This window comes from Pteropus alecto, unplaced genomic scaffold (assembly GCF_000325575.1).
Source record: "Pteropus alecto unplaced genomic scaffold, ASM32557v1 scaffold78, whole genome shotgun sequence".
Classification (NCBI taxonomy): Eukaryota; Metazoa; Chordata; class Mammalia; order Chiroptera; family Pteropodidae; genus Pteropus; species Pteropus alecto.
Window position 1 is genome coordinate 15,730,509 of NW_006443124.1, and position 25,492 is coordinate 15,756,000.

A 25,492-nucleotide genomic window follows, 5' to 3' on the forward strand; every position below is an offset into this window, starting at 1 on the left:
GGAATGCCGGCAGCCACCAGAAGCTGGGAGAGGCTGTAGAGCCTCTGGAGGGAGCACAACCCTGCCGATACCTCGATTTCGGCCCAGTGACACACGACATCTGCCTCCAGAACTGTGAGCAAATAAACATGTGCTATTTTCAGCCACGAAGTGAGTGGCGTGTGTTAGTCGGCCCAGGAAACTAACACAGAGGTGTCCCCTGGCCCATCATGCCACCACCTGGGTTTAGGCCAGACCCTCAGCTGCCCCCACCACCTGCTGCAGATGGTTCAGAGGGTCAGCACTGGGAGCCAGTATCTCGTGAAGGGTCAGGCTGGCCTAGGGTGAATCCTGGCCTTGACCTTTACAACTCTGGGGCCTAGGCAAGTCCCTTGGCCTCCTCAGTGGAGAAATGGGGACATGATGACACACTTTGCCGGGTAGCTGCGGGGATGTACTTTTGAAATTGGAAATCTTGGGGTGCATGTGAGGGGGCCTGCCATCACTGTTCAGCACAGGAAGCCAGGGACAAGTCCCTCTCCCACCACCACAGGCCAGGCGCGGAGTGGGGGCGGATTTTAAAGATAAAGAGCTCCAGGAAGGGGGTGCAGGGAGACCACCGGAATGCGTGAGCCCAGGGAGCTGGTGCTTCTGGGTATGCACAGATGGCAGCCTTCACCTCCTCTTGTCTTCAGGCCCCATTCTGGCCCATCCCTGCGGTCAGCTCTCCCTGGTCCTGTATACACAGTGGGAGGTACCCCAGGTCAGCTCCCAAAGTCTACCTGCGCTGTTCCTTGGGCCAAGGATCCAGTGACGGCAGCTTGGAGAGGTCCCCGCCTGGGCAGTGTTCAATCCCACTCACAAGTCCCACAACCAAATGTTCATTGAAGAAAGTATGATTCCCCAGAGAGAATGGCAGTCTGACCTTAGCCCTCCTGGTGACCCCCACACCCACCGCAGGCCCAAGTGGATCAGCTGTGGTGGGACCTGAGTGATCAGGCAGCCCTGGGAACGGCCAGTGTTTCTCCCCAACCCCATGCTGGCATGAACCCCCCAGCTCTTGCGAGACCCCTGTACCCAAGTCTCAAAGAGACAAGAGACTCATGCTGATATAAGAAGTGGAAGGGTGCAGAGACAGAATCTGGGTTTGAAACCTGAAGAAACCGCTCTGCTGTGGCCATGTTTTCCTTACCCATCTTGTGCTGTTGTCCCTTGCACCTCGGAACCAGCCTCTGCTTTGGGGAGCCCTCAGGCCTCCAAGAGCCCATAGGGAAACCCCGTCTGGCCTTCCTCCAGCTCTGGCACCCTCTGCCTGTGGGGGAGGCAGCCTTATCCAATGGCTGGGAGGAGGTAGCCCTGCCAGCTGTCCTGGGCTTTTCAGGAGGGGGCTGGCCAGACAGAGCAATGCCCTTCAGCAAGTGCCCCCTGAGCAGCCAAGGCCCGGGCACCATCAGTGCGGCCATGGGGCAGTCACCTGTCCCACCTTGCCTCACCCACACTAACGCAAATGTCTTGTCCTTTCTTGAGAACAGGCTTCCTTCTAGAAAACTCCTTGGAAGGTGAATTTTCTCAAGTTGAAAATGTGTGTCCTATTGAAATTACTTTCACAATGGCCAACCAAACACTTTTATAACACAAACCTCCCAAAATGGTCAAGGAAAATGTAAGAAACGAATGGAGACCACATGCCTGTACACACGTGTGATCACAGCTATTAACAAGCCACACACCATATGCAAGAGGGAGAGCAGGAGGCCCCTGCTGAGGTGAGTGTGGCCCCAGGGGCTCAGGGGTGCTGAAGACCCCCCAGGCTGTAAAGGTCAAGACCCATTTGTCACCCAGGTAGGAGGATTCCAAGACTCTCCCTGAAAAGTCAAGTATTCTCCCTATGAGCCTGTGTCATGGGTTAAGTATGTTTTGCTTGTTCTCCGTGCGAAACTCCCGTATCAAGACTGATTTAAAAGACGGAAAAATGTTTGGGGCCTTTGTGTTGGCATTGGTAGCTGCCAGTGGCCACATCAGGGAGGTGGCCGGGAGTGAGGGCTAACCACTCAACCTCCCTCACCTTTCCAGGACCAGAAGGAGCCAGGAGGACCCCACAGCATGATAATTCCAGGCTGGGAACAGGGGAAGGCCTGGGGTCACATCCCTGCCCCTGCCTCACTCCCAGGCCCACAGGACTACAAGAGGCCAGATCGGGTCAGGCCAGCAAGCTCTATGAAAAGGCAGAGGCCTGGGTGGGCCTGACGCAGACAAAGCATGGCTTCATTCCTGCGCTCACCAAAGGACTTGCCAAGAGGAAGTCCCAAGACCCGGGCATGGGCTTCCCAGGGCCCACCGGCTTGAGCAGGAAGTTGGCCCAGGCTCAGTTAGCTGAGCAAACAGCACCTTTCTCAGGAAAGGGGTGGGAGAGGCCCAGCCCTGGGGAGGCCCAGGGATGGGGTATATGAAGCCTGCAGGCCAAACCCTGGGAAGGGTGTCTTCAGTCCCAGGTGCATCCACTGAGCTGCAGCCCACCATGAAGCTCACCGCTGCCCTCCTGGTGCTTTGCGTGGCCCTGCTCAGCCACTCCAGTGAGTGCCCTCCGGCCTTGGCTCCCTGTCCCTGCCATGGGGCCCAGGCAATGGTTCTGCCTGGCTCCCAACCCCGACTCCAGCCAGTCCTGACCCTGCTGCCTTCACACCTGTGGCAGCAGGCTCCTTATGCTGGTCTGTCCAGTGCTCCCGAGGGACAAGGCCAGTCCATTAGGGTCCCCTTACTGAGCCTTCGGGCCTCTTCTCATGCCCCTGCCTACTCCAGTTTTTCTTTTTCATCCACCAACCCCAGGCCCTCCCAGCCTTGTGAGAATGTGAGCGCTGGCCTGGGCTGGGAACATTCGTCTGCTCTGTGCGTCATCCTCCAAGGCCCAGCCCAGGTCTCCCCTTCTTTGAGAAACCTGCCGGGGCCCATACTCAGAGCTCACCTCTCCTCCCTCCGCCCTCAGGCCACCTCTTATGACCCTCTGTCCAGCCAGCTCCCTGCTAGACCATAGCTTTTTGCAGTCAGTGAGGGAGGGAGAGGCCGGCTAGGGCTGCTGGCAGGTTGTAGAGGCCCTGGGCTTCTCCTGGAGGAAACAGGTCCTCAGGAGTTCTCTTTGGGGGCCTGGGCACAGGTGGGTGACTCTTCTCTATTGCGTTTGCAGCTATGGGCTTTTGGATGAACTGGATGGCTAAGCCTGCGGCCCCGACTGTAGCTACTGTCCCCACTGCTGTGGAGGCTGGGGCCGGGGCAGTGGCCAACTCCTATTTCAAGGGCCTCAACCCCCTGAGGATCATGCTGACAAGCCTGGGCATCCCTGTGGAGCATCTGGTGGAGGGCTCCAGGAAGTGCGTGGCCGAGCTGAGCCCTGAGGCCATGAGGGCCATGAACAGTCTGCTGGTAAAGGGGGCACCTGGCATCTCCCTGTGCACGCTGCCCTCCTGGTCTGCCCCCAGCCCCCCACGTGGAAGTACCCTGTCCACTCCTCTAAACCCTACACAGGGGTCCCGGCCCCACGACAGGCCCACCTCGTTTCCCTCCCCCGAGAAGCACGGTAGCCTCAGGTGGGAACCAGATGGACCATTCTCAACGGCATGGGGCTGCAGAGGGATGGAGGGGGTGAGGTAGGGACTCACCTGTTGAGGAGACACAGCCCATGTGTGTCCCAGCACAGCAGGTGTCATGACCAGCCCAGAAACCCAGCCAGAGCGGAAGCTGTGCCGTCCCCCGAGGTCTCTCACTGACAGGGCCTCTCGGGTGTCAGGCGGTTTTCTGGGCTCTAGGAACATTACTGTGGCGGGGGGGGGGGGGGGGGGGACACACTCAAGCCTGGCTTCTCCTTCCTAGGGGGCCCTGACGTTCTTAGGCTGAGTGGAGGCCTGAGTATCCTGCTTGGGGACGAGATGCTGCCACCTGCAGGCTGGGGACCTGCACCAGGCCCGACTGTGCCCCTCCCCTACTCTGTCTTAATAAACATGGTTAAGAGCAGTTTTGGGCTGGAGTCTTCTTGCCTCAATGCCAGTCATATCAACCCCTTCCCACCATGTGCTGCGATCGTGTATGTTGTGTATGTGTTTGGGCGGCGGGGAGACTGAGAGACCACTGACATTTGGCAGGTGGCACAAAGCCAGCAATTCAAGGTGACAGGGATCGGTATTTGAAAACTAATTGGGAATTTTGCCCCCTGTAATTGTTTATGAAGCAAGGGAATTATTAGCAAGCAAGACTGGAGAGAACTCTCCAAACGAAGCCGTTTGTTGCTAATATTTGATAGTGTTTGTTTTCCTGCCTTAGCCTCGATTTCTTCCCTGGAATGGGGCAGGGTTGAGGGCCGCAGGGAGTGTTTGCCTCCCCTGTGGTTTCACTGAAACAACCTCACCACTGCAATTCCTTTGATTCTACAAGGGATTAAGGAGCAGGGGTGCTGGGAAGGGCCCGGAACACAACACTGATGCCCATCTAAGTGTGGGGGAGAGGGGAGGGGACTGCCCAGGGAAGCTCCTTGTTGGTAAATTACGACCCTGGGAGAAGCACACCCTCTTCATGTCTCCCGTGGACAACACTCTGTGGACAAACTGAATCCCTTTTTACCTGTTTTATATTATAACATGGCTCTGGCCTTTTTCTGTTTCTATTTTGACAAGGATATTCAGGGACTTAGTTTTGGGCCATTTTGACACATTCATAGTCAAACCAGAACAGGGACGAGGCAACCTGGATCCAGGTTCCATTTAAATCTCATTGTCACACATTGCCCCTGAGATCCGCAGGGGTTCGGATCCTCGTGTAAAGCTCTGGTCTGGACAAAAATGTTAACGAGCATGAGATGAGCCGTTATGCATCTCTCATGAAGAAGGCAGTGGGGACATAACCTGACCTAGCCAATGGCTCCCAGCACTAGACATAGTACTGTCTTTGTGGGCTGTCTGGTAATAGTGCCTCAGTTAAAGCACCGGATTAAAATATTGACCTGAATCTCTGTGAGAATGCTGTGTGCTATAGTCTGTTGGGACTGATGGTGGGCTTGGGGGCTAGGCCAATGTCCCCATCCTGAGATGGCCCTGCTACCTTCCACCTGAGGAAGACGGGGACGTTCCCAGAAAATTCCTGGAGGGCAAGTCACAGTGCTTACATGAGGAAGACTACGAGCATCACTGGGTATCTGTGATGGCCCGCCTCCCTCCTCCTGCAGATTTCTGGAAAGAGAGACCAGTCATAATTCTGGGGAAAAGGGCAATATGGTGGAGAGAAAGCTAGATTTCTTTAAATGTCTTACTTTGCCAACTGGACTTCGTAATCATGTAAAGATTTTATATGATATATAAGACCAAATTAAAACATTTTAAAGCTTTAAAAAATTGAAATAAAAAACAAATAAACCTAACTTTGTTGACAGTGGTGGCCCAAGAGGAGTTATTCCAATAATGTGAAACTATAGTAATTTATCTAACTCCTGGGAGTGGGTATACCCCAGGACAAAACTCTAGAAATAAACTTCTCTTGCTGGTGGCATTGCTATACTGAGACCATTCTCTGCATATTCTGTGATAAGTTAAATGAGGCATTACGTTAGTATCACTGAAAAAGGATTTTGGGCAAAGTTGAAATGAGATGCCGATATAAGATCATTAAGGTTAAATAAAAAACTTAGAGGTTGATCAAACTGGAAGTATAATTGCCTGATGTATTTTATCTTTAGAGGGGGGAAAAAATCTCTTATCTGTTTCCTGAAGGGACCTAGAAATTGACCAATCCAGTTGCAACAAGAATCCCTGGCATCTAGCTAGTGACCTCTAAATAGCGTTTCTCAGGAAAGGAACCAGGAATCTTTAGAGCTATGGCTAATTCCAGGACTGGAGCAGCAGATGTAAAAGATGAACCTAGAACATTTTTTCATACCAGCATAGGAAGCTGCCAAAGACTATCAGGATTGTGCCAAAAAGGTGCAGGGACCAGTTTGAATAAAGCTCCCACGGGCCAAAGATAGGCTAATTCGAACATCAGTAAAATAGTGCAAGGTATGAAACTCATTCATATGGTTAAATCCATGTTTTTGATACAGGAAAAAATAGTCTGTGTGGTAATCTTTGGAGGACACAAGAAAATCAACCCATTACTTTGATAAGCACTAAATCTTTTTTTAAAAGAATGCTATCAGTTTGAAATATATACTGAAATATTTACAGATGAAATGATATGATGTCTAGAATTTTCCTCAGAATAACCTGGAGTGTGCATAACAGGTGGACTAGCTGAATCGAGACCGGCCACATCATGGTAACTGAAGCTTCGTGATGGGTGAATCGAATCCATTCAATTGTTCTCTGCACTTTAGTATATGTCAGAAACACTTCCAAATACAAAGTTTAAAAAGAGAAGATTAAAACTCAGAGAATATATGCGACACACATAACTGATAAGGGATAAGTATTCTGACAGTGTAAAGAACTGAGTCCATTGGAAAAGGTCAAAGCTTCAATAGGTATAAAATCATAAGGGGAACCTGAAATAGCCAAAAAAATATAAAAGCCTTTTATGATTAAGGGGAATATAAATGATACCATGTGAAATACCATGGTACCTACCAGATTGCCCAAAATGAAAAGTCAGACAAAAACAAGCATTGGCAAAGATGTGGAACAATGAACAAATCTCATGAACTGAGAGTTAAGTGGGAACACACGCCTTGCAGCACATCTAACATAGCAAACACGCGCATGATCTTCCACCCAGCAAGTACCAGTCACAAGTTTATACTCCAGAGAAGCCCCCACATGCTGGCACCAACCAGATGTTCAGAGGAGAATGGTTTGTAAGGGTGGGTGTGGGGAGGAAGAAAACTAGAAACGACTAAAAGAATCTTACAGAGAAAAATGGATAAATGTATTTTGGAATATTCATACAATGCAATATCTCACTAGAGTAAAATTAAACTACAGCTATTATGATGGCATGCATTGACATGAATGAAACTCAAGAACATACTACCAACTAATTCGAGTCCCAGGAGAAATCATACAAAAGATTTCATTTTTGTACATTTTTATATAACATTAAAATTCACCCCTTCAAGGTGAATCCAGATGTTTTTAGACTATTCAATGTCGTACGGCCATCATCACTACCTAATTTCAGAATATTTTATCACTCCATATCCAGTAGCAGTCACTCTTCTTTGGAAATTGTCTACACAAATCCTTTACCCCTTTTTTACTGGGTTGTCTTTTCATGGTTGAGTTGTAAGAGCTCTTTATATATTCTGGAGACCAGACTCATCAGATATATGATTTGCAATATTTTTTCCCATTCTATGGGTTATCATTTTAGTTTTTTTTTTTTCCCGTTGAAGCACAGGTGTTTGATTTTGATAAAGCCTAACTGATCCACTTTTTTCTTTGGTTGCTCGTGCTTTAAGATGCCATATTTGAGAAACTATTGCCTAAACCAAGGTCATGAAGATTTATATCTGTATTTTTTAAGGTTTTTTAAAAGTAGTTTTAGCTCTTACATTTAGATATTTGATTCATTTTTGAGTTAGTTTTTGTATATGGTATGAGGTAGAGGTCCAACTTTATTCTTTTGCTTACGGGCATTCAATTGTCCAGCATCGTTTGTTGAAGATGCTGTTCTTTCTTCTATTGAGATGTCTTGTCACCTTCGTCACAAATCAAGTGACCATAAGCGTAAGGGTTTATTCTGGGCTCTGAATTTAATTCCACTTATCCATACGCTATCCTTATGCCAATACCACACTGTAGCTTTGTAATAAGTTTTGAAACCAGGAAGTTTGAGTCCTCCAACTTTGTTTCTTTAAGATGGTTTGGCTATTTGGGGCCCCTGGACTTCTGCATGAATTTTTAGATCAGTTTGTTAATTTCTGCAACAAAAAGCCACCTGGGGTTCTGATAGGACTTGCACTGACTCTGTAGATCAATTTGGGAAGTATCACCATCTTAACAGTTTTAAGTGTTTCAATCCACGAACATGAAATACCTTCATTTATTTATATCTTCTTTCAATGTTTTATAATTTTCATTTTAAGTCCTATATTTCTTTCATTAAACTTATTCCTAAGTATGCTATTCTGTTTAATGTTATTGTAAATAAAATTGTTTTCTTAATTTTATTTTTGGTTTGTTCATTGCTAGTGAACAGAAATATAATTTTTGTATATTGACCTTGTATCCTTTATTACTTTGCTGAACTCATGCGTTTAAATAGGTTTCTTGGTGTGTGGATTTTCTATGTATGAGATCATGTCATTTACAAATATAAGTTTTACTTTTTCCTTTCCAATCTGGATACTTTTTATTTCATTTTCTTGCCTAATTTTCCTGGCTAAAACTTCTAGCGCGATGTTGAATAGAAGTGGCAAAGGTGGACATCTTGTCTGTTTTCTGATCTTAGGGTAAAGCCTCCAGTCTTTCACCATTAAGTAGGATGTGAGCTGTGGGTTCTTTGTAAATGCCCTTTATCAGGTTGAGGAAGTTCTCTTACATCCCTAGTTTGGTGTTTTTGTTATTTTAAAATTAAGGATTAGAGAATTTTGTCAAATGCCTTTTCTGTGTCTAATGAGAAGGCCCTGTCATTTTTGTCCTTTATCCAATTGCTGTAATATATGACATTAAATGGGGATACTAAGCCAACCTTACATCCTAAGATGAATCCCACTTGGTGGTGGTGTATAATTTTTTTTTTACATATTGCTGGATTCTGTTTTGCTAGTATTTTGAGGATTTTCGCACCTGTATTCATAGACACTGTTAATGCATAGTTTTCTTTCCTTGCGGTATCTTTGTCTGGTTTAGTTATCAGGGTAATACTGGCCTCATAAAAGGTTACAAAGGATTCCCTCTTATAATTTCTGCGAGAGTTCATGAATTGATAGTCTTCCTAAATATTTGGTAGAACTCACCAGTGAACCCATCTGGGCCTGGGCTTTTCTTTCTATGCCTTTTTTTTTTTTTATTCTTATTTTAATCTCGTTAGAAATTTATTCAGATTTTCTGTTTTCAAGAAGAGTCAGTTTCGGTAGTTTGTCTTTCTAAAAATTTGTTTCATGTATGTAATCTAATTAATTAGCATACAACTATCCAGAGTATTACATAATAATCCTTTTTATTTTGAAAGTTCGTAGTAATGTCCTCCCTTTCATTCCTAATTTTAGTAACTTTTTTTGTTCCATATAAAGGCTCACTGATTTTGCTGATCTTTCCAAAGATTGGTTTTGATTTCTCTATTATTTTTCTATTCTATTTCATTTTATGCTCTATTTCTTATTGCTTCCCTTCTTGCTCGAGTTTACCTTGCTCTTTGTTTTCCAGTGTCTTAAAGTAGGTTATTGGTTTGAGATTTATTTTGAGATCTTTTAAAAGTAGGTATTTATAGCTATAAACTTCCTTTTAAGTACTGCTTTGACTGCCTCTCATAAGTTTTGGTATGTTGTATCTTCATTTAGGGACAAAAAAGGGGCCACACACTATACCAGCACGGTGTCCCTATAAACTCAGAGACCGAGAGTAACCACACAGGATGGTCTCAACATAAAAATTCCTAAGTAGATGCAGTCATGGTGGGTCACATGTCCTATACCTGCAGCTTCCTTAACAAAGGTCGGCCTTTACCGTAAGTGGGCCCTTTTGCTGTGTGTCTGCATCAAAGATCACACACATACCTTTGAAATGTCAGTGATCATCTTGTCCAGACCCCTCAGGGCACACTCACTGCACTAGAGCTGGAGACCACATTGTATTCTTGTTCCCTGCATACTATCTCTATGTGCTGTAAATGTTTATTAACTATCCTATACCAACCATGTAAAAGAAGCGTCTGTTTTACTTTTTAGCCAATCCCAGAGACCTCCCGCTTTGCTTTCTTCTTCCCCCTTAATCTACTCCCACTGGATTTCACATAACCTTCCTCACATCTCTTCCTTTGATTCTAATGTATAAAACAAGCTGCACAACTGCCTTTCTCCCAAGCATTTTCTCAATTCACTGGGATTTTGCTTCCCGGCAATTGTCATCAGTTTAGCTCAAATAAACGCATAAAAATTCTCTACAGGTTTGGACGTTTCTTATGTTGACAGAATTAATAGAACAGTAAACCATTGTTAAATTCCTTCGTAATTCAATAAACAAAGCATTAGTAAAAGAGACGATCATTAAATTGTCTTCCATCTCTGTTCCTCTGAGCAGCTTCCACAAACTGGTGATGGTTCCTTGATTTAAACCAATATATACTGAGTAATTTTAACAGTTGTGACACTTTTCAGAATCTGTTTCAAAAAAACGAGTGCAACTATTTTCAATAAGCATCATAAGGTAAAACAAAATAAGGGGAATCCAGGTTCCTTTAAAAATTTCAGTAAATCTAGATTTTGACTTAATGTAGCTGGAGCACTATGTATAGTGATAGAAACTGGTTTTTGTTTTTTCTTATCCAGCAAAAATTCTTAGACTGATGTAAAAGATGCAAAAATATCTGCCATAAATTTGATTAAGGTGACAATTTACATTTCTTTGTAAATTTGGAAGCCCTTTAAGACAAAGTGTACACAAGTATTAACTGGGCAGTGTCTTATACCACACAACTCACCGAAAGCTAACAAGTACTTTCAATTTTTCAGAATTTGAATCAATTGATCTTCAGTTGTGTTAGGTCTTGTGTTCTATAGGTAACTATTGGCTTAACTAAGGAAATTTCATTTTTGTGAAATTTTTAGGCTTTTACTCATAATTTGCTAATGAAATTTCCTTATTACTTTTTAAAAATGGTATCTCATTAAAATCTTGTTTTTCTGTGCAAGAATACAAGCCCTTTTACAGCTGGCTAAATATATAAGCTTATAACCCATTATAAACTGTTTAAAAGCTTTGTTGGACATTTCAGATGATTAAGTTCATCTATTCTTTTTTGACTGTTGAGAGGAAGCATTACATTCAATATGTATTTGAAGAAAGTGTATCTTAACATTGTTTGCTTTATTACCTTTATTTTTTTTTTTATAATTTTTTTCTTTTGCTCTGGTGTAGCGAATTGCAATTGTCATTCATCACGAAATTTGTAATACGCCCTCCAGTTTTTCCCAGTTGTTTCAGAACTCATTTTAAATTTAGTAATTTGTCCATATTTATTTTTTAAGCTAGAACAATAATTTAAATATAACAAATGTAAGTACCTCAATTCAATGACTAATTAAGACTTACATAGGTACAGTTAACTCATGCCATTTGCATAAAATATTCAACTAACATATAATGTGACTTTTATTAGCAAAACATTGTTAGGATGGAATCAACTCTATGATATAACTGATATTTGTATGTAATACAAACAAGCAATACACTGGTTCCATATCTCACACAATGCAACAGGTAAAGTGAAATATGGTCCTATCGAAAATGTTCCATTTAACAGAAAAACACCTACAGTTCAAGTCACACTACACAGATTTCAAAATTCACATGTGGCTAAAGGCTGCCATACTGAACAAGAGTAATCCTTTGCGTGAGGGGAAAATTAACTGGCTTTAGAATTCTTGGATCTTTTCCATTTGTTGTGTTTTGCTCTATTAAAGTACCTTCTAATGCCTAGTCTTACCCCGTAACCCCTGCTGAGCAATCTTTTTACACTTAATCCATTTTCAGGAATAGTAAAAAGTCGAAAGGAAACCTGCTAGAAGAAGCAAACGAGCATCAACCGCTATTGTTTATTGTTTTCAGGATTTACTCAACTGTTTAGTAGGGGCACACTGGATCTTTTGCAAACTGAGATCTAAATGAAAAATAAAAGGAAATGAAGTTAAAATGCACCTTGAGAACAAAATTCTTTGAGCCAGTTTTTATCTGGTCAGTAAAGAGAAAATTAAGGCCTTGCTACTGAAGACAGGAGAGCTGTTGAGTCAGTTTGCCTAATGGAAACAATGAGTGACTGAACAAAACTCACTCACCTGTCTTTTCTCCTACGAGTGAGGCAGGAATCAAGGTTCTTCGTGATTCTATTTCCTCAACAGTCCAAATTCCCCTTCCTTTCTACCCTTACTGCCCTGCAAGCTGTCCTCAGCTTATCATCTGTCAACTAGACCATGCAAGAACCCAGTTAACTAGTCTTATTCTTTTAATTCATCCTCCAGTCTGCTAGAGTGACCCTTCTAAAAGAGACCTGGTGACACTACTCCCGTTTAAACCCTGTATGGCTGGCTTGTTACCACCACCTACAAGATGAAGTTCCAACTTTAGCATTGGGATCAAGGTGCAGAAGTCTCCACCCACTGAGTTCTCGCCACTCCACTCACAGCCACACACACTTCCTGGCCCCCCACTCACACCCGTGCCCCACACCTGCACCACCACCTGGAGGCGGCCACCTGCACCAGTGTGAACATCAAAAGGAAAGCAATCCTGCATTGTGTGTGTTTCTCCTACCTGGCTTCGGTTCCACCATCATTCCTGTTTTCAGTGAATTTCCTGGACCAGAGTTTTAACCCTTTACCCGTTTAGAAAAAAAAAAAAAAAAAGCATGAATCGCTGCCAGCGTTAACATCATGCATAGGAATGCTATGTTTTCTAGGACTAGACATTTTCAGCGATTGAGAATGACTGTATTTTGTAAATAGAAATAATAATAAAAGCAAGATAGTTCGTGGCAAACTTTGAGGGTAAGGTTAGGACTGTAATCCGTGAGTTATCTCGGGGTAAACGCTGCAGCTGTAAGCACCACCCACGAGGATACTCAGGGCAAACGGGAAATAGGTTAAGAATTACATTAAATTTGGAAGAGAACAGAACCAGCAGGATTGTCACAAAGCAGAGATACTGAGAAGAGGGGGCCACAGGGCCGCTCTCCAAAACTGCAGCTGACTCATTCCTGTGCCAGGAAGGCTGGGAGGTCCCACAGTAAGAGCATGATGCCACCTCCCGTCACACTGGGGTAGTGAGCAGTTTCTCAGGACAGGCCCCAAAATAATTTAATATGCTTTTGAGTAGATTCGGGTGATCTGAAGTTTGCAGTTAGTTCAAAGAAAGTGAGAAAACTGACATCTCCTTACTCATCTGATTTAAAATTACTGAGGAAAGTGTAGAAACTGGTCTTCAAGCCACCTTGTCATCCAGCAGTCTTCACAATTCCTAGCTTTAGTCTCATTGGTTAGACTCATCTGGGGAATAATCTACTTAGAACATTTTGTAGTTTATTATTTGGAGGAAATTTGCTTACAGAAATATTCCTCAAATTCTTGTAAAATTCTAGTAAAAAATATCTTCTCTAAGATTCTTCTAATATATAACCGGTCTACTAAAAATTGTCTTTATAGTATTTGTGAAAGCTTATCTTTAAAATCAATTTAAATTTGGATACCTAAGTAAGACTCCAAAAAGGGAATTCTCAGTATATATACATTGTTATCTAAAACCTAAAAACTTTATTCTACATATATTCTAGTTTGTTTCCTTAGGTACCTATTCCTCTAAACGACATTAACTAGAATTATAATGTAATATGAGCATACTTCATTAAAAATACATGTTAAGGTTTAAGTAGAAAATGCCTACTTTAAAAACTGGACATCTCAGCAAACATTTATTTTATCTAACTTGTCTTCCGATTTTAAATAAATTTTCCAGCATCTATATAAAATTTTACATTTATTTGTTATAGAAGTAGGTTCTAAAAATCAGATGGAGTTAATATCCTGAAGAGTTGGGAAGTCTCTCGTTTTTAAAGATTATATATACAATACAACATACATATAACAAGTAAAACACTCAATAACTTGGCAGGACCCCACCAACACAATGTTTGCTACTGTATTTAAAAGCATTTATTTAAAATACGTCAACCTCTGTCCAAAAGACGGAAGACATATGAGCTCACCATGAGGTATATGGTAATGACAACCCTAAATGCAAAAGGACCATCAGTTGCCTAAATATAAAACCAAACTTTGGCAAAGACGTGAGTCTTACATAGAATAACACAGCTGGCGCAGAAACCCTCAGGTTTACATATTTCTACAACACCACGGCCCTGTCCCCCAATCACTCGTCCCTTTCAAAGGGTAAGTTATAACCCTGTCCCAGATGACTCAGAATTTTAGTATGTGCTCTGCTAATTAACACTCATTTTTCTCAAACCTCACTCAGTACTACAGCTATACAAATTACACTTTTAAAATATTTGAAACAGATATTGAATTTATTGGTTGGCTATGAGTAGGAAAATACATCGGTAAAGAAAAGAGACCCTGTATATAAATATAATACTAGCTAGTTACAATTTCACCAAGAAGGTTCCACTGAAAAGAACAGTAAAAGCCCTTGTCACCTCCAGTCCATAGGTACATATTCAGTTTCCCGTTACCCTTATCAAAGAGCTGCCTAGGCAAATGCGACATTCTTTGAGCTTAGTGCAGATAATGTGCTGGGTTTTGTTACATGAATGGTAAACAAAAGTTAGTCCAGTGCATTACACAATATAATGTACTGTGAATTAAAACTAAATATTCTATTAATTTAGATACTACTTCAACATACCGGTTATTAAAATGTATGTAACCAAAAGAGAAGAACAAAGTGAACATCTTGAAATACTGTTTCTGAGTGGGGTGAAACACTGGCTGAAGGTGTTCTTTGAATTATCTGCAGCATTTGTACTGGGTAAGCCGATTGGTTCATCAAAAGAACAAACTACTGTAACTGTTCTGCGTAGGTTGGCTTTGTCCTTATATGACATGACCCCAAAACCTAAAAGTCACTATAGAAACAAATCCCATGAGTTTAAATAGTACAATATGGAATATTAAAACAGGAATTTATTATTGAAACCCTGAATATCAGAAGAGCTTCAAAGTTTTAATTTCAACATTTAGAAGTGCATTCCACCCAATTTAATAATGTCCTTAGGTTTCAAAGTGCTAACTCAAAAAAAGTTTTCTTGGCTGTCACCAAATCAGGTAAAAATAAAAACACATTTCTTGGAGATGTCCCTTGCCTAACTTCTAGGACAATTAAAGTTGCAATCAACATTTTATATCTACAACTTTAGTTTAAATTATGCCATAAGTTAATTTTGATGAACATAATTTAAAATCTCAAAGCATAAATAATTCCCACTTATATGGTAAACTGTACTTCAAGAGATTTACAACAAGGAATTGAGTGCCTCCAAATTTCTAATCATTAAAACAGAAAACATATCCCAAATTTTCTGTAAAACATTCATAAGATGGATTTACCCAGCAAGAACACTGATATTACATTATGGCAACACCACATTAAATGTATTTGTTACAGAACTTTTGGAAAAAAAAAATCTATCCTGTGAAAATACACTAGTTTTTATTGCATTTAGAGATTATGGATTATTGGAAATTCTTCAGAACACAGAAGTATTTAAAACACAAAAACCTGCTTAACAAAAGTATCACAGTCTGTTTTGGAGACCCAAAATATTTCTCTTTTGAAGGTTATAGTTGTAAATCTCCACTCTTGGTTCAATTTCTCACTATCTCAGTAAGGTGGAGAAGCTGTTCAAACTGACCCACAGAATGCAGTATGCCTAGAAGAGGCAAGAGCAAATATTTTCAAGACATAACAGGCCATTATATCTTACTATCCTGCCCCCGAATTCAAATATATTGCAGACAACAACAAGTACAGGTGAAAACATTTTCTGTAAAGCTCAAACCTTTAGCATCTAACAAGTGCACTCTAGTTCCAGCATCTATGAAAAGAATACATCCTCCACTAACAAATGCAAAATGAGTAAGTGCCGCTCCCCTCCCTCTTCCATAAAGCTCCCTGGACTTATCACATAATACAGATTGGAGGAAAAGCAGTTCCTTTGTCTCATCAGCCCGACCAGCCCCAGCTCGCGCTCGCTGGAAACTGTCATGATGCACATTTACCAACACAGTGTTTAGGAAAAATGAGTAAACACACCTTTTATTCACACTTTACAAAAAAATAAAATAAAATAAAATAAAACAAAAACCCCATCAAAAGTTATGCATTGGTTCTACATCAATAATACCAGCTTTCCAAAGTACTGATTATAAACTGGATGTGTTTGGTGTCAGCACAACTTAAACAAAAAGCAAAAAATAAAAATCCACCACAACAAAAATCTAAAAACAAAAAAACAAAACCTCAAAGGAGAAACCAGGTCCCAGACAAAGATTCAAGATCAAAACCTTTTGGAGAATATTTTTAAAAGAAAAAAAATCATTTATTAAAACAGTATGTAAATTTTATTTTCTCTTAAAAACAGAATAAGCACATTTAAGTGCTAAACATTTTTCATAAAATTTTAAGTCATTATCCAAAATGACTCATTCTATGTATAAAAATTGTTAACATTCAACAATTTTTTTCTTAATGCTCACATGGTGTCCTTTTGCTCCCCTGCCTGCAGTTGAAACAAAAGCAGCTGGACCACATTCCCACTGAATTCATTTGATTTTTGAGACAAGAATGAATGAATGAGACCAGAATATATACAAACTGACTTTGCAAAGTTAAAACGGGCTTTAATCTCTAATCGACTAATGGCACTATGGGCACAATACACAGGGTACAATATAACTTTTATCTTGGTTGACACATTAAAATGACTTAGTCACTTTAAAAATGATCTGAAGAATTGTCTTAGGGACCTGTTTTGAAAATACATCTCATTTATACTGCTTCATAAATGGAAAATTACTTTTTTAAAAAAAGGAATGATTAAAAAAAACATGGAAACTAAGGAATACATGGAAAACAAAAAATTCACATGATAGTAGTATTCTGGGTGACAGCACTGTGCAGTGACACCAAGAAGCAGTGCTTGGGTCTGGTGAGCAAAGACCCAGGGGTCCACCCTACGTACAGGTTCCAAAATGTGATATTCAATGCTTCACAATGGAAAAAAGCCACAGCTCATACAAAAGCATTTTCATAAAATTCTCACAAATGTTAAACAGTATTTAAAAAATATAAAAGAGGATGCACAGATTTTCTCTGCATGCACAGGCAGTGCTTGGTGAGAACAAATTTAGGCAGGCACAGTGGAGATAGGACAGGACGTGTCTCAAAAGGAGTTAAAAAGCTGTACCTAAGCAGCTGTAATTTGTTTAACTTAAAAAAGTTAAAGATTTAAAAATATCAGAATGTACATATAGCAACCATTACATTCAGTCCATAAATGCCTACAGATCATTCACTGCTCAGCTTATCTGTCCTGGTAGATAAGATAGTTTTCATAAAAACCCAGGATTCATGGATAAGTTGCCTCTGTCCCGAAAAAATATCTGAAGCTTTAAACAGATTTAAAAAGCAATGTTCGCAATTTAAAAATAAAGTAGTACAAAAGGGCCAACAAAACCCTAACAGTGCAAATCATCAGCAGAGAAAGTCCGTTGCAACTTCTTTTACAAGCTGGCCTTTATAACACATGAAACAGGTAAAAAAACTTAGCCTTAGTTTACAATACAATCATTTCCAAATCTGATATTTTAGTACAAAATTTCATAAATCAGGTCTTCTGTGGATCATATACAATCATAAAGGCTAAATTCAAATTCTATATTTTACAAACATGTCTGAAAAAGGAGGGAGTAAAGTCTGGATGAATGGTCTCTGGATGTTATTACTGGCCTCAAAAAAGTAGTGCTACAGATTTCTGTGCAAAGAGAATATGCTGTTCAAACATTTTCCTATTTCAAGGCATGAAAATATTATATCGGATAGAAGAAACAGGAAAATTACTTGTAACAAATTAAAGATAGGTGTAAACACACCAATCCCTGTCTAACAGTATATAAAGCATGTTGGGCTCAGAATTTGTCTGTTGCTAGCACCTGGCTTTCAAACTATATCCTTATCAAATAATCAGATTAAAAACTCAAATCATCATTAAAAAAAAATCCCTAGTGGCCATCCCTCACTCCCTATATTCAGATTTTTTAAATGAGTTTATAGGTGAAACTGAGGTCATCCTCTGAAGATACCTGACTACCTCCTGCCAGGGAGGTGGACGCCGTTAACTTGGGGCAGGAAAGGCAGCACGAGCTCCAGTTGTGCAAAAAGTGAGAAGTGGTCGGAGGGGATGAGCGGATGTGGGCAGCCGCTGATGTTATTCTCAATTAGCCAGTGGTGGTCCAGAGGTCCCAAGATGCCTAATGTGTTCAGCTGAGGCTTAGAATAGAAGATGTAGTCAATTATACCCTGAAAAACAGAAGGAAAAAAAAAGACAAGACCTCCATATAAGATAACACTGAAATACTGAGAGCTCTCGAGACATGCCCTTACAGCCATGTCTGCTAAACAAAGGGACTTACTAGTGTGTCGGAACAGGCAGTACGTAAACCAGAGGGCTCCCCAAATGTCTAATCTTGCAGAATGAAAAAGGTTAAGGGATGGTAAATTCACTCTTCCTTCTACCTAGATCTTTTCAGAATTTTTAATGAGCCCTAAAGGCTCCTATGGTCTCTGCTTCTCCCTCTTCACTTAATCTGTGCCACTTTGCTTGTTTACTGCAGCCCTTTGCCATACTAGCCCTTTGACTGGGGGGGAGGGGGGTGAACTGGGGTACATTCTTTGTACGTTCCAGTCTCTCTCCTGCCTCAGGGCTTCCACACGTGCTGTACTCCTGCCTGAAACATTTTCTTCTTATCATCTGCTTCATTCCTTCTCAACCTTCAAGTGTTGAGTTCGAACTTTCCTAAGACCTTTGTCACCCATGTGATACCTCCTACATCTCCGATTCTCTTCCCTTGCTGATGCACGCCCCGCTACATACTCATTTATGCGCTCGAGACCTGTCTCCTCCACTGCAGTGAGCTCTAGGAGGGCTGAGATGTCTCCACCCTGCATGTCTTCAACAGCACTCAGGTGCAGCATCTGGCACACAGCTAGGCATCTCCTGGTTTGCCCTGTCCTCCCTGTGACTTCAGATGCTCCTTCTCCAGATGCTCATGGCCAGGAGTATTTAAGCACATTCAATGTCTTCTTCCTATCTCTGTCTCAGCAACAAGAACAAGAGAAAAAAACCCTAATCTCTTTCGCCTCTCGGTTACCAGCCTCACTTCCTCTTCAGTCTGCTCAGACTAAGAGCCGCAGAGTTGGTGCTCAGCACCTTGTTGCTCAGTCACCTTTCAGCCCCTGTGTTCTAGCCTCTCTGCTCAGCGCTCCAGCGACGCGCACCCCTCACTGCACACCTGATGCCTACCACCCACTCCTCTCCTGAAAGGCCGCTTTCCTTGGCAGCGAAGCACCTACACTGTTCTGCTTTCCTCTACCTCTCTGGTTATTCTGGCACCCACACGTCAGTCTTCCACAGAGTGTGCTCCAGCCTCTCTATGACCTGACAAATTCTTCTGTTCTCAGGTTTAAGTCATTATCTACAGTACTGGGGATCCTCCAAAGTCAAATAAAAAATTACCATAGTTTCCAATAGTTTCTCTAGTCTAAAATGCCCTCCTCTCCAAATTTAAGAACCAGTTAACACCAGAATTTGCACTATAGCAGACAATCTAACCTGACCCATTATTTTTCCAGCAGGTCAGACCTGGAAAACCAGGATTGAAGAGAGCATCAAGGCAAAAGGAGGCTAAAAAGGATGGTTGAACACAAGCCCTAAACAACTACCAATATCAAAAATAAAGAGAATCATTAAGGAAAGGGTCCATCCACATTGTAAGCTGTTCATTGTGCAAGAAGGCGTATAAATATATTTTAACAATTTTAAAATGGCCAATAATAAACCACATTTGGCACTCAAGGAGTACAGTTTTAGTTAAATTAACATAATGAGAGACAAAACACCTTAGCCCAAATGACAGCAAATTAGATATAGGGAAGTCCTCACTTAATGGCGTCCACAGTTCTGTGACTTTAAGTAAAGCTATGTATAATGAAGCCAATTTTACCATAGGCTCCTTGACATAAACAAAAGTAAGTTCCTATGGCCTTTTATCAACATTATAATGAAACGATGTTGACAAAAATGTTACTTGCGGGCCTGGTGCAATGTGGTGCTGCATTACCAGCTGCTGGCAATAAGCCTACAAGAAACATAATTGCCCCAACAGCTGACAACGGTCAACTCAGGATTTACTATTATTATTTCATCTGATTTATTACCCTGGAAATGATTCTAACAGGTATCTATAGAATTCCAACCCCATGGAATTCTATAGAAAAGTAATAAAAGAATAGAGCTGTCAAATAATTCGAGAAGTCCTAATTCCAGTCTAAACACGTATGACAAAGTAACAAGACCCTCTTTAAAAAAATGGAAATTTAAATGTTTATCCATTTCGAAACCCACCTTGAAATCAAACGTGTAATTTGTGTAAGGCATCAGGCCACTCTCATAGGCACTCTTTAACTTGAAACCATGAGTGATCCTCCCATTGGTTGTCCCATTTTTCCCGTTACAGCTGAAGTTCGTAAGACTTTCACTGTATCTCAGTTCCTTAAAGTCTTTATGGTTTGTTTCTACTCCACCAGTGCTCAAATATTCTACAACACCTAGAATGAAAAGAAATGAATGTTTGTCATTCTCACGTATAATAGTCACTGTACAAAACATAAAAAGATAATTCAACAGTAAGTAGTTTTATGCCACAATTTCTAAAACATTCCCACTTTCTAAAACTTCTTACATTTGTCAGGACTTGTCTAAATCCATTTTACATGGCTTTAATGAAAGTATATTGAGTATTTTATATTTGCTTTACTATATCGCATGAACTTATGTGTCTTCTCAACTACCTTTTTTAAATTGTAGCATAATAACAGGCAGGACTGGTGTACAATATTTGTTAAACTAGTTTTTGTTTTTTGTTTTTTTAAATTCAGGCTGTTTCTACTTTTAAAAAGAATTACCACCACAATCAGTATCTTAGTATGTAGGTTTCTACTTATTCTAGGAGAATTACACGTTTGATTTAGTCACAGAGCAAGTTCACCAGCCTTGGACACAATCTTCCCAATTCCCTAAGCATAAGATGGGCTCTGCAAACATTTAAAAATTTTTTTCATGTAATTAGTTGGCAAGGTTGGACATTTTCCTTCCTGTGTACTATTAAAATACTTTCAATGCTGAAATGGGTTTTAAGATCTCTATGATTTGATAAGTCTCTCTTTGCTCCTCAGATACTTTGTAGCTAAACAGAGGGTAGAAAATATGGAGAAAAACTGACAGATGATAACCCTCAACTGCTTCCTAGCAGTAATCCCAGACAGCTTGATGAGACAGACTAAGGAATTATGGATTTTAGATACCTTTATTTCCCCCTGAAAATAAATTCTAACATTGTTTCTATCTATTAATGGCTCCCATCTACCACAATGGTGGTGATGTGCTACTAAATTTAACCATTCCGAAGGTGTGCGTGCATGTGCTCATGCATGCATGCAAGCAAGTCCAAGGAAGAGTATGAAAAAGTATAAACAGGAGTTGAAATACAAAAATGAAGAAATAGTTTTGATATTACAAGGGCTAGTTTGTTCATGGTACCATCAATGGAAAAAGTACTCAAGAATAAGCTTTCTGTATTCCACTTTGTGATAAAAATTAAAATTCCTGTTTTTTGTTAAAATCACTTGCCTGATCTGTGTAAATGAAGGATCTCAATTTCTATCTGATGTATATTTTTCTAAGCAAGCCCACCAAAATTTGAGATCCTATAATATATGGTCAAATTTAAACTGGATTATATTACCACATGCTGGAAATCTCAAAGAAGCTATCTTAAAACACTTTCAGAGTCTGGATTATACGTGACCTGAGATAATGAAATATGATTACATGTTCTTTAATGAGTTATTTCAGGTTATCAATTATGTGTTTATTGAAGATGATTAATGTCCTTCTTGAGGTTTTCATAATATCATTTCACTTTCAAAATGGTCCCCCTGTTCCACACACAAATATTTTTAAACCCAATTCTCACAGCTGCCACTACAAAAAGAATTCCTGTTTTCACTAAATTTGATAATTTTGAATTATCAAAAACAATACATTACAAAAACAATACAGTCAAAAAGCATTCTATATAAACTAACATTCTTTTCTTACCAGAGTCTGGCAAAGAATTAAGATCTGCACACAACACCAGTGGAATATTTCCAAATTCTCGCAATACACTAGACTGGAGGCTTTGTGAGGCTTTATCAATAATGTTTTTCACTTCCGAGAGGAACATCATTGTCTGAACCAACTTCACATCAGAGTATTCAGGATCCCAATGCATATGTGCATTAGCCACGAGAATAAGCTGTTTTTCCATTCCAAGATGCGGCTTGCCAGCTACATAAGATAAAACAAAAAAACCCAACAGACAAAACCCACCTATCAGCTCACATATTCTTACAGGGTCTGAAAGCAAGTACTATCTCAGAGTCTTGGAAATATAAAAGGACCCTAACATTTACTGAACACCCTCCCATCTGATAATCTACCCTATAAGAAACCTGAGAAAGAGACATCAAAGCCTCAGGTTGTGTACTTCCAGCACTGGGTATTCATTACTTGATCAAAGACAGCCCATTCTACTTGTGTCTCCTTTGAAACTTCTTGTGTTAGTTTAGATATACTAAATCGAGTCTCGCAAAATTAAATCTATACCCTTTGCCTTAGATATATTTAAGAAAGTCATTAAGTTCCACCTTTCATCTTTTCTATTCTTCAGGTTAAATATCCCCAGTTCCAACTGTTCCTCAAGTGACAGAAATTTCATGATGGTCACTCTAAATATACTTTTTAATATGAAATAAGTGGTCGATTTCTCCAAAACTCAAGACCTTTAAAACGGTCATAACAAATAGATCAGGAAGAGAAGTTAGCTTACAGAATATCATTATTGCTAAGAAATTATAGACGTGCATGAAGTTCTTTCTAAGCAGTTATTTTAACTAATATTTACTTGAAATTTTCTTTTATTTGAAAAATTCTTGGGAGCAAAAAAACTTTTCTTCTTTGACTTTATGCCTGTCAAGATTTCAAAACTTTTCTTGACAATGCTTTCTCATCTTTAGCTTTGTGGTAGAGAAAATGAGATATGATATTTTAGAAAAAATTTAAATTCTGAGTTTCTTCAGGTGTTAGACAAGACCGTTATTATATAACTAATTTTCTGTTTTCTATCAAATTTTGGAGGTCAATTTTACAGAAGGTGAAAAGGTCACTCACATGACATTTCGATCAACTCCTTTCGAAGTTCTAGCAGTACTGCAACTCCAATGTTATCTTTTGTCATGACTCTGTTCAGCATAGCTTCAGATCCTTCAGAATTTGCCATTGCTAGCTGATTAAATTCAACAGTGTGTTTCTGAACCAAAGTAAATCTAAAACAAAAACAAAAACAGACACAAACTTAAAATTGGGAACACAAGGATAGTAGCTTTGAGGGAAATGTAGTTTTCTCAAACTTCCTTAACAGATGTGATGGCATGTATATCACATGGAAATCCTCCACACTTAACACCAAGCTTCCCACAGCCTTTAAAAGTTGTTCTCAGGCTATTACTGATACGAATACTTTCACAACTTAAGATAATGTAGTCATCTTCTGTTTAGGTTTTGTGTTGGAATATTCCATCTTGTAATTTGTAAATAATAATACAGTATCTCATACCCTTGGTCCCCAATCTGCAAATAGGGAACATTTTTTTAAAAAATAAGATGACTTACTTTTCTGTCTTGAAGAATATTGCACAGCCATCAACATGCTTTCTTTCTTGTTCTGACATTGTCCTAGCTCTAGATTTAGGACTAAAGAATCCATTATAGCCACGTTCTCTCAGTTCTACCAGAAAAAAACTGTAATACTGTTCCGTTTCAACCTCCTGAAAAATTGTAAACAGCAATGTTATTTCATAAGACAAAAATCAGTCCTATGCATTAACTTTATAGTTTGAGAGCTTAAAATCATTTCAAAAGACTAATCTGCAGAATAAAGAATGCAGTATCTTTTCGATGTAATTTATCTGAAACCAATCAGAATAGCTACTTGTCATTAGATAGATATCAGCTGACAATGTCAATTCTTTGTTGTTTAAGAGTCATGACTGGTGAGACACACAGCTCTATGCATGTGTATTTCCTTACATTTTAGAACTGATGTGGAACAAAAATCAGAGAGGTAGAAGGAACTTCATAGATCATAATTTCAGGCCAGGTGGGAAAATGACTTGCCCAAGATCATGTAAGTTATGAAAGTTGACTGAGAACCCAAAGTTACTGAGCACCCAGGTTCAATGCTCTTTCCACTATGCCCTAATTATTCTATTACCTCTGGTGGTAAAGAAAAATCATACCTTGAAAATGCCACAATTTCAGTAACACTGCTGCCCGATTCAAAAATAGTGTGCAGGGGCATTAGAGAGTGAAAGGTGAGTATTTAGCCGTCATAGCAAATGCTTAAAACCCAGCTTAACCCATTTGCTTAATTTGGCAGCATAGGGCTGCAGAGTAAAGCAGGTAGGAATGCTCCCAGGACTCACTCAAAACAGAAAAAGCCAGTATTTTAAGACTGTTAAAGGTAGGACGTCAAATGTGTCAATGTAACCCATTTGCAGGTTGCTCTTTGCTTTATCAATGCTGGGGCGTTAGTACAATTTAAACAAATACTGTTACTTACCTGAAGACTTATGATATCAGCGTTGCAGCTCAAGATTTCTTGAATAATGGCCTTTTTCCTGTAGTCCCAGTTTAGTGCCCATGATGGACAGTAGCCGTATAACTGCCGGGTCGCATATTTATCACAAAGAACATTATAGCACATGACAGAAAACAAGGCTGTAGGAAAGATAACTTTACTTATTCACACACGTGGCAGAAAAAAACACCACAATAGTCTTCACTTGAATGCTAAGTTTGACTTTATTATTCAATATCTATTCATTGAAAAGCTACTATATGTCAGACATGGTGGATATAAATAAAGTCGAATAGAGAAGGACAGATATATGAACGAGTTATGAAATAGTGTGGATCTGCTGCAGAGGTGTGCATAAAAGGTTTGGAAGCTAAAAGACTAAGATCCTGAGCCCTCCTCAGCCTTGAAGACCAGGCCTCCTCATTTCTGGGCTTCCTCTGACACTTCACCAATCGTTACCATAGAATGTGGAAACCTGATAGGCATTTTTCTTAATAGGCATGTCTAGTTTTCTTCTATAGAGCAATGATTATTAATTCATAAGAAAGGAAAGGGTATCACAGGCCAAATACTGTTACACATATCACAGAAGTTCTCAAACTATTTTCAAACAATTTAAGTTGATTAGAAGTCATTAGTTCAATTTCTCTCCCAAGTAAGTGTTTCAGCTATCTTACAATTTTATAGTATCAAATATGCTTTGGAAATCTCTAATATAAAAAGCTTTTCGTATATTCACTATAACTGAATTTGATCAACACTTTATAGCAAGGTTTCTCAAAGTGCCACTACTGACACTGAGGGTGGGTAAATTCTTCGTTGTGGGGGGCTGTGCTATGCGTGGTAGGATGC

At 40.3% G+C, this 25,492-nt stretch overlaps 2 protein-coding genes across 3 annotated transcripts in view; one reads left to right on the top strand and one right to left on the bottom strand.

The window, feature by feature from the left end:
• Positions 1 to 2,497: 2,497 nt before the first annotated feature.
• Positions 2,498 to 3,554, top strand: SCGB3A1 (secretoglobin family 3A member 1). Its single transcript, XM_015597962.1, has 3 exons — positions 2,498 to 2,552; positions 3,161 to 3,396; positions 3,453 to 3,554. Exons 1-3 carry the CDS (start codon positions 2,498 to 2,500, stop codon positions 3,552 to 3,554), a joined length of 393 nt encoding a protein of 130 aa, XP_015453448.1.
• A 10,244-nt stretch (positions 3,555 to 13,798) lies between these two features.
• CNOT6 (CCR4-NOT transcription complex subunit 6) overlaps positions 13,799 to 25,492 on the bottom strand; it is a 44,999-nt gene continuing 33,305 nt past the window's right edge. For both annotated transcript variants that reach the window (XM_006923240.3, XM_006923239.3), the window contains exons 6-11: positions 24,623 to 24,780; positions 23,674 to 23,828; positions 23,173 to 23,327; positions 22,060 to 22,290; positions 20,305 to 20,507; positions 13,799 to 18,200 (exon numbers count right to left, since the gene is read on the bottom strand). In XM_006923240.3, coding sequence (XP_006923302.1) covers positions 17,988 to 18,200; positions 20,305 to 20,507; positions 22,060 to 22,290; positions 23,173 to 23,327; positions 23,674 to 23,828; positions 24,623 to 24,780 — 1,115 coding nt within the window. In that variant the 3' untranslated portion in view covers positions 13,799 to 17,987. The remainder of the gene's footprint in view (positions 18,201 to 20,304; positions 20,508 to 22,059; positions 22,291 to 23,172; positions 23,328 to 23,673; positions 23,829 to 24,622; positions 24,781 to 25,492) is intronic.